General features: G+C 34.7%; 1 protein-coding gene across 1 annotated transcript; it reads left to right on the plus strand.

The window, feature by feature from the left end:
- Positions 1-7,164: 7,164 nt before the first annotated feature.
- CLUP02_16726 (rhamnogalacturonate lyase) lies at positions 7,165-9,507 on the plus strand (the record flags this gene model as incomplete). The annotated part of the gene is made up of 5 exons (XM_049295644.1): positions 7,165-7,301; positions 7,509-7,768; positions 7,836-8,284; positions 8,342-8,470; positions 8,533-9,507. 5 exons carry the CDS (start codon positions 7,165-7,167, stop codon positions 9,505-9,507), a joined length of 1,950 nt encoding a protein of 649 aa, XP_049152791.1.
- Positions 9,508-10,342: the final 835 nt, after the last annotated feature.

Raw genomic sequence — 10,342 nt, forward strand, 5'->3', positions numbered from 1 at the left:
TAATTTATATAGATTCGGTTAAATTAAACTACGGTTAATAAAACGTACTTCGTTTTATTAATTATAATATAAACGTAATAATATAGTATTTAATACCCCTAAGTCGCTTCGTTAACCGCTTTTTATTAATTAAGTATATATATATTAAAAAAAAAGTCCTAGTCTCTTTTTACTTAAGTATAAAAAAAGTACTACCCGAGTTATTCTTATTAACTTAGGTTTTAAATAAATACTTTTAGTAATTAGTTTTTTAACCTCTAGCTTTATTTAATATACTTATCCTCTTTATAACTATATATACTAATTATATTAAAGTCGCTAACTAAGTTATTTATTATTTTTATTTTTTAATATAAGCTTATTTATTAAAGGGATTCGTTAAAATTTAGTTAAATAAAAAGATCCTTTTTATAAAAGCTTTAAGAAGTCTTTATTTTTATTTATATATATATTACGTTTTTAATCCTTTTAATAAGAGGATCGACTTTTTTTATAACCTCGCTCGTAATTTTAATTAGCTAAATAAGGTTCGTATCTAACTCCGGACTCTTAAAATCTAGGGTTAGTTTAGAAATAAATAGCTACTTATTTCGTTTATTTAAAAACGAACTAAGCTTTTTTATAGTTTTATTTACTTTTTATAAAACGAGTATAAATAATAATAACTACTCTTTATTATTAATTAATATAGCCTCTTTTTTATTTATAATTCTAAGTAATTAGAACTTAGGTTCGATTATTATAAATAACTATTAAATCTTATTTATTACGGCCCTTAACTTAAATAAATAAATTACGGTTTTAGTATTATTTTTTAAATTAAAAACTATCTTATTAAACGTTATATTTTAAGTAATAATAACTTTTAAAAGCGAGGGGATTTAGATTTTATATAAGTTATAAGCGTTTAGTATATAATTTACGAAGTACTTAATATATCCCCTCTACTTTATTTTAAAACGTCTCTTATTAATTCCTTTTTTATAGTCCTTTTTAAAAAGGTACGCTCTATAGTTATTTATTTTTTTATTTTTGCCTTTACTAGCTACTCGGGCGATTCTTAATATCGATTATACGGTAGTAATATATAGTATTAATAAATACTCCTACTATCTCGATAGACTATTTTTTTTTAGATTTTCTACTTTTTTAACTTTCCCTCTTATAAAGTTTATAACTACGGATTATTAATAATAATATTAAGTACTTAACGCTACTACTTTATGAGCTTACGTACCTAGCTAAGTTAGCTACCTTTTTAGGTAATAATAGCTTATAATAGTAATATTAAAGATACCCTCGTCGCTATTATTAAATAATATTAACCTCATAATATCTACCTTATTTTAACTTTACTCGTATATATATATATTCGTTACTTCGTTTTTTTTATTAAAATTAAAGGCGTTTCCCTTATTATTTATTACTATTGCGCTATTACTATTACTATTTAACTATCTACCTTAAGTATACTTTATTAAAATACTAAGACGTTATTAATAACTCGTCGACCCTTAGGGCTTCTTTAATAGCTAGAAGTTATTTAATTTTATAAGTATTATATTAAATAACCCCGAGTTATAAAAAGACCGCTTTAATAAATATTATATTAGTAATATTAACTTACGGAAGACGGATAGATATATTATAATAAGCGTCGCCCTTATTAGCGCCCTTTTAATATAATAAAATATAAATAAGCCTAGACTTAATAATATAATTAAGAGCTTAGAAAGAGCGTAAGCGAGCGTATTAAATAGGAATATTAAGGAGAGGTTATTATTAAATAAAATAAAAAAAGAAAATAAGGGGTAGTATTCGGCTATTAAAAAGGTAATTAATATACTATAGTAGCGGGGTTATTAATATTTTAAGTTTAGTTAATATTAATAGTTAGTAACGGCTGCGGCCGGCTATAATTAGTTATAAAGTTTTATTAAAGTACGTAATAAAGATACTTAATATTAACCCTAATAGACTAGCTTGCCCATAAAAGTAAAGATAGCCCTTAATAAGGCGGACCGGACCCTAAAGGGACGCTTTATAGTTATATATATATATTTACCCTTAATAAGGACGTAAATTACGGGCGAGCTTTAGTATATTTATTAGTTATTATTATTTAAAATAATAAGTAAATTAAACTTCTTTAGTTTAAATTAGTAATAATTAGTTAGTACGTTACCTAGGGCTAATATTACATAAATAAGCTATAACTAATATAGCTTTTACTTAGAGTTTATTTAATAAGCTAGCTATTAATATTATATTAATTACTTTATTAATAATTTCTTAACTAGCTCGTTCCCCTTTTCTATTCGGTTTTTTTATATATAAAGGAGTAGTCTCTAGGTCTATTCTTAGCTCTTATACTTATATTTAGAAACGAGTTTTATTATTAATTACGATTATTATACGTTTTACGTTTTATTAGATCTTATAAACGGCTATACCTTTTTATATACGTACTTATTATTTAAAAAAACATAAAACCCTAAATACTATATTATAAGTCTTTATAACTTATAAAAAAACAAAGATCCTACTTAAATACTCGTTTTTAATTAGTATTAACTACTTACTTTGTTTATAAACTAATAAGTAGTTAAAAAGGTCCTATAAAACTTTATAATAAAGTTAAATTACTCTTCGTTTTAAAGTATATTATAAAATAACCTATTTTATATAAATAATTATATAATATTAATATTCTAAACAGCTTAGTCCTTTAATCCTTACCCCCGAGTAGCTAGAACGAGCTTTTTAAATATTATTAATATAAAATATTTAAATTTAAAGTACTAAAGCTAAGCTATATTTAATTAGTCGTTCTTTAATTAGTATAAAAAACGTAAGTACTAAGCGCTATATATTAAAATTATATTAACGACCGAAAACTAATTTCTAAATAAAAAATAGGACGAATAGGGCTTATATTCTAAAAAAACTAAATTAACCTTTTTTTTAAGCTATTTAATAATAACGTTCTTAGATTTGCTACCGAACTAAAGGGTATAGTTAAAACCTAAATACTAAATATTAGTTTTTTAAAAAAGAGCTTTTAATACGACGTTTATATAAAAGTTTTTAATAAAACTAATATTATAAAAAATAAAGTACTTTATCTTAAGCCCCTTTAGTTTTATAAAAATATTATACATAATCCTTATTCCTTTAGTAATAATAAAATAGGAGGCCGTTTTAGAATTTATATTTTCCGAGCTATTATTTTATTAAATAAAATCTAGTTTTAAAAGCGATTAGTTATTAATAAGGTAAATAATACTATAGTTATTTATAATTATACTTTTAAAAAAGAGGTATAGGCTAGTAAAAGGGATAAAGAAAATAGTAAAATTACTATTCTTATTTATTTCTATACTTAGCTTAGGGAGTAGACCGACGTTAATAATTATAGTTATAATATTTAAAGGGTAAGTTTTTTTAGAGTTCTTTTTATTACTTAGCTTATTAATTTTAGTCGTTTTTTTAAAATAATCTCGGTTATTATTATTTTATTTAAAAAGGGGTTTTATATAAATTTAACTTTTCTAAATAAGATCGGTATAGAGGTCGGTATATCTTTTTTAGTTTAAATAGGAAATTATTTTCTAAGCGTTATTAATACTTAGCTAAACGTATTCTAACTTCGTTTTATTTATTAAAATAAGCTTTATTTTTATATAGTTTATTAGCTTTTAGTAATAGGTCTTTTTATAAAAATAGTTAATAAACGAGTTAGGAATTACTTTATTTTACTTAGGGAAGTTTAAATAACTTATTAATATTACGAATATTATAGAGGTTCGTTTATAACTCTTATTATATACTACCTCTTTATATAAAAAGTTATTAAAGATCTTAGTATAATACTTTATATTAAGGATCGCTTCTTTTTTTTACTTTAGTTTAATAATCTTAACGAGCTCTTAGTTAAATTAGTTTAAAATAAAATAATATATAATTATATAAAAAAAGGTTTTTAAAGCGAGGGTCCCCTAAACTTCGGGTAGCTTAAGCTACGTTATTCAATAATAAGCTAAGAAGAAGTTTTTAATTTAAGTTAATAAGTTAATACTAAAGTTTACTTTATTTATAACTATATTAAATTCCTTTTTCATAATTATAAACGAACTAAAATTACTTAGTACGTACTTTTATTTAAAAACTTTAATTATAATACGAAGGGAGTAGTTTAAAGAATTAATAAGCTCCTCTTTTATATTTTCTAATATTTTTTAAATAATTATAAAAGAGATTTAGTAATTTATTAATTTATATAATCTCTCTTTTTATTAATAAAAGATCGTTTTAAAAGCGGTTTATTAAATAAAAAAGGTATATTTTTTAATAAAACGTACTTAATTTATTATTACGGCTTTTAATTTTATTAAAGCGACTAGTTACTCAATTCGATCGTTTTTAATAAAAAGTTCGATTATAATCTTATTTTCTAATTATTTAGTTTATTATTAAATAAACTCCTTAAGTCTTCGTTAATATTTAATTGAAGTTATTTTATATATTTAATTTTAAGTAGTATTTTATATTTTAATATACTCCTTAATTAAAAAAATAAACTTAATAAAAAGTAATAAATTTAATAAAAAAATAAAGTCGTTTAAGTTTAATAAGTCCTAAACGTTTTTTAATTAGGCCTTAACTCGTAAAGCGAGGTACTATTTAAGCTAATCTTATTAATAATTAAGCTTTTATTTAGGAATATTAGTAGTCTTTTTAAAAAATATTAGTTCGTTTAAGAATAAAATTAATAGATATAATAGGGGTTAAATAATATTATAAAAAAGGATATAGTAAACTATAATCCCTAAGAAATAACTTTTTAATAAAAGTATAGGGGTCTAAATTAAAACTAAGCTTATAATTATTATAGAGTTATTATAAGGATATTAATATATATAAAAAGAACGGTTATTTATTAAAAATAGGAAATAAGTATAAAGCTTATTTTAATATAAAGGGTACGAGCGAAGTAAGCCTTAGTAATTATATAACCGAGGTTACGTAACGTGCGGTAAGGCTATAGATAGTTAAAGCTATTACGACATAGATTAAATTATTAAATAGACTATATCCGTCTACGGATTACTTATTAATCGACTATATAACACGTATATCCTAAGATTAACCTCTTTGGAAGCTACAGCGATCTGCATGCGCTTGGATCGGACGCTTTCGATTTTGTGTTTTAAGGTTCTCTTACAATGCTACGCCATCGCCAGGTAGCCCTCTTTGCTGAAGGCGATAACAGACAGTGCTATAACAAAATTAACCGGGGTGCTGCGTTCCCACAATCCGAAAGTTTCTGCTGATAAACCATCTCCACTCTCTAGAGCGCACGTCTGGGGCAGTTGTCGAACTCTGTTGCGCACCGGCAACTCCAGCGTCAGTGGTGTCTTTAAAGTTCAACTCGCACTGCACGCGCAAAGTCAATTTGACTGCCGCCAAGACATTTTTCGTAGGTTGGCCTATCCGTTCTGCTGGTGTACGAATTTGGGTGGGTGTGGTGATCGTGGGAGTAGTTCTGCACCAAGCTGGGGGAGGGCTCCAACGCTCATCTGCAGGCTCAACGGGCAGAATTTCGACATTTGGCGGGTTTGCGAGCAGAGCTCCAGATCGCTGATCATCATTTTCCGGTAGTGGTTGACGGCAGACTTGAAGGGTTTGGTGGGCAGTGACGACAGAACCACGCGATTACTGAAAGAATTGATTTCCCCATATTGATATGCAATATGGATGGGATAAAAGGACCTCCGACCCTTGAAGTAGACAACTAGATAATTAACTCAAACGTCAGCGAGGCCCACGAGTCATCTCAACAGATGCAATTCATCCAGCGTCAACTCGTGTTGAGTTGGCTTGAGTCATAGGGAGGTTGAACACGAATTTGAACAATTGCCACAGCAGACTCGATGAATTCTCAAAATGGAGATTTCCGTTTGAAGGGCCATGTTCTGATTTTGTGTATACGTACATGTAGTGAACTGATTCAGCAGGCGCGCGTGAATAGTAATGGCACTCTCGGACTCAGGCTGCCAATAAGTAAGAGACAATTGCCGATTCTAGCTCAATCTACACCGTCGATAGAAGAATTAGTTTGTTGCTCATGCTCAGGCAGAACGTGGAGTACATGCAATGATCAGGATACCTCATGGCTTCAAGAAGGGGTGAGGAAGTGCGCGCATCGGAATGGAATACTCAGCATACATGTTGAGTTGTCAATGAAGTTACCTAATTGATGCCACAAGTTTTCAATTGTCCTAGACTAAATTCGTGACTCTCATTTGTATGATTGAACTTGCTCAGGCATAAGCGAAAATTGGTTGTAAAATCTAGTGTACAGCCAATAAGGAGAGTACGGCCTTGGCTAGGTTGATGGCTATGGAAACTGCAAGTGTTCATCACCAGTATCGCTTGACTGGAATGATGCACTTATTACTGAAATTGGACCATGCACCAAATCGTAGTAGAGACATTTTGTATTTGTGTCGTTTTGTTGAAGGTAAAAAAAGGACAGAGACGGCAAATGTGTACTGCTGTTTAGTGCTCTCTAAAGACAGACTATTCACAGAATGACCGCACAGGGGAAGAACAAGGGAAAGAAAACTTGAAACTTAGCACTCCTTCTCTGTTAATTGACTATCGAACAGAGTTCGATCTTTTTCTAATGTTTGGACAAACCACTTCGATCAAATGCCGAGGGGCCAAAGTGCAAACGTAACTTCAGATTCCCGATTCAAGACTCCAAGAGTCGGCCCTCGGAGTCTAAGGTTTAATGCGCTGTAGCCAGTGTCAGCAAGAAAAACAGCGCGTGCGTCACGGCCGCGCAATGTTCGTTGTTGAGATCAGCAAAGTTCAAGTCGAACGAACCTCTTGCAAAAAAATACACACTAACAACAGGTCACAAAGTTCGAAAACCTAGTATCGCGTCTGTTTCTTGAACATGTTGCCAATTGGTGGAGGAATCGATCGTCTTTCAATTAGGTGGCTGGCGTAGAATGTTTCTTCGGAAGAAATGCCGAAAGAGTGGGAACCGATGGTGCAAGATGTGCATCAATGGCGTTCATCGCAACGGTTTTCATAAGCGCCACCAACCACTGATAGAGCCCGGATGGTGTCATTGGTTTAGACTGACATCTTGACATGGGCATCGCGGAGATTCGGCCTTGTTTCGACAACGTCAAGTTTCCCAAGGGACTGGAAACACTGTGTTCTAGCTATGCTTTGCTGCGTGAGTCTACAGTGCGAACGCCTTATCACGAATTGTCAGGTTTCGATGCGTCAATCGGCAATTCTCTCCACTGAGGACCCCATTGACAATACAACTCCCGCATGACGCTGTCGGCTCCTGCCGAAGAGAGAAAGCTTCAATTGACCGTCTGATATCAGAGTTTGACTTGCTGAGTATAAGATGTAAAGCCATGTAGCCATTCGGAACCTCGAACCGACGACCTTTAGTCAAGTCGCTCGTTGCAACCTGTCTCCAGCTTGAGAACCTGCCCCAAAGACAGCTTTCAAGGCTTCAAGATCATGCACTTCTCTCGGCTGTCCGCGTTGGCTTTGGCCGGCAAATTGGCCAGTGCCGGGAAGGGTCCCTTTCTCGAGCAGATTAATGACTCGACCTGGGTCATTGGAAATGATCACTGGAACTTGACACAGGGTTGGCTCTACGCAACCAAGCTTTTCTGGGAGGGTGTCCCGGGCGCCGATCTTGTGGGTTCGGCTGCCGGCCACTACGTCGGCTACGGTAAGACGACCATCTCATCGCAACTTTACTTGATGAAGCTGTGCTGACTGACATATTGCAAAAAAAGATGGGGAGAACAATCTCCAGTTCACAAACGCCACAATCGCATCCCGCGGTACGGACTACATCGATGTCAGCTTCTCCGCCGCTGCCGGTGACTTCCACTGGGTGATCTTTGACGACTTGACCGGCGCGTACCAGTACTTTGTCAACCGGGCCCTCCCCGACATTAGCATCCTCCGGACTTTGTGGAGGTTGGCCCCCGACGTCTTCCTCAACGGTCGCACGCATCTCAAAGATGAGCCCCTGCCCGACTTTTCGCTCTACGCCACCGCGACCAATGTACAGGATGAGACCTGGCAACTGGCCGATGGGTCCTTCATCACAAAGTACGACTGGTCCAATGCTGTCAGGGATCGTGACTTCTACGGCGTCTACGGCCCCAAAGCCGGGTCGTGGTACATCCATCCTACGACGGAGTACTACAACAGCGACCACCTGAGCCAAACTTTGACGGTGAGTTATTAGGTGACTCCTGCAATCTCGTAGGCAAATTTCTGACCTGATGACTAGGTCCACCGAGAGTCAAAGACTGGAGATGCAGTCCAGCTCAATGTCGTTCAGGACACTTCTCACTTCCGTGTTGGCAAGACAGTGCCTCAGCCAGCAGGCAAGGTCTGGGGACCTTGGTTGTGGTATCTCGTAAGAACACCTTGATCTCGCAAAAGTCAGTGTCCCAATATCGCTAACACTTGCACGCAAAGAACAATGGAGACGTAGCGGACGCCGCGGAAAAGCACAAGGAGGAAGTCAAACACGTCCCTTACACATGGTTCAAGGACACAGCCTACCACTCTCGTGGCGGAGTCCAGGGAACTCTGGTCCTCTCCGACGGCCGTCCCGCCTCTGGCGCTGCTGTCTTCCTCGGTGACACCGACACGACCATCCGCCCCTCGATTCAGGGCAAGAACTACTACTACACGACGTACACCAACGACAAGGGTCGATTCTCCTTCGACAATGTTCGCACTGGCGGGTACGCCGTCTACGCCACCTCCAACGGTGGCAAGCTGGCTGACGTCTACACAAACTTCACTGCGCCCCTGACCATTACGAAGGACAAGACACTGAACCTCGGCGAGCTCTCGTGGACCGTCCCCAAAAGCAAGCAGATCTTCCAGATCGGCGAGTTCGACAAGAAGGCCAACGGTTTCAAGAACGGCGGCGTGCCCTACCAGCACGGCGTGGCGGCGAAGAGCCCCGCAAACCTGACCTTCACCGTCGGCAAGTCCCAGAACGAGGATTGGTACTTTGCGCAGTCCGCCATCGGAAAGTGGACGATCGAGTTTGACATTCCCTCGGCGGACCTCGCTGCAAACAAGACTGCGCTGCTCAGCGTGTCGCTGGCTGGGTACTCGCAGAGCGCGGCTTTGGACATTGACGTCAACGGGCAGGTTTACGGCTCCCTGAGCAAGGACACGTTGACTAGCGATCCTGCTCTGTACCGGTCTGGCAAGGTGAGCGGCGAGTGGCGGTTCTTCCAGTACAAGATTGATACCGACGTTCTCAAGGCTGGGCAGAATAAGTCAAAGCACCCACTTTTGGGCACCCCCCCCTTTTGGGCACCCCCAAAAATCCCTCCCAGCCACCACATTAAAACCCTACCTATTATTTTAATTCAACATAACAATTATAAAAATCGTCCAAATGCATTCCTTTTTAGCACACTTACTAATTAGTAAGTAATAGTATCGTATACTAAAAATAAGCTCTAATAGGTACTTAATACTATTAAAAACGGTCTCTCTATTAAAAGGGCCTCGATTAAGTTCGGGGTTCTTAAGATAATACTTTAGGGTCGAAAAAGAGGCCACTAGATAAGGGCGAGGGTATTCGCAGAGCTTTAGAGGCTTCTTTTATAATAAGAAGACTAGCTAGCCTAGTAAATTCGTATATAGTATTACCTAGGTATTATACTAACTTATAAATAAGTTAGGGAATTTACTAAGCGAGTTCTAAGGTCCTAGGGGGATAATAAACTACTTAATAAGAGATAGATTAACGCTTTTATTAAAAAGAATCTATTAATAAGGGTTTAAAGAAGTTATTTAATTAATTCGCACCGCGTTAATAAAGCTACTACTAATATAATTAAATAATAGTTTAGATTATTTAATATACTAAAGATTAGCGGTATTAAATAGGCTAATAGGTATAATATAAATAAGACTAGTATAATAGAGGGTAAGGGAGCTAATAGGCTAGTCTTAGGTATAGTAGAGGCCATAGTAGTATAAAAAAAAGAGCCTAGTTCGCGTACCTAAGTAATAATTATTAAGTATATCTTTATTAATAGTAGAGCTATTAAACTACTAGTTATTTACAAAGGAAAGTCGGTTTAATAGTAGTAGTTCCCTTTTTAACTTACCGCTTATAATAGTTAGAAGTTTATAATAATAGATAATAGCTAGATAACCGACGAGACTACTTTTTACTAGCTAAAAGAAGTATTCTTATTATAAACTAAGACCTCCCCTATTAAGGGGCTTAGTAAGCTAAACTAGCCTCGACTAT

Source organism: Colletotrichum lupini, chromosome 9 (assembly GCF_023278565.1).
Source record: "Colletotrichum lupini chromosome 9, complete sequence".
Classification (NCBI taxonomy): Eukaryota; Fungi; Ascomycota; class Sordariomycetes; order Glomerellales; family Glomerellaceae; genus Colletotrichum; species Colletotrichum lupini.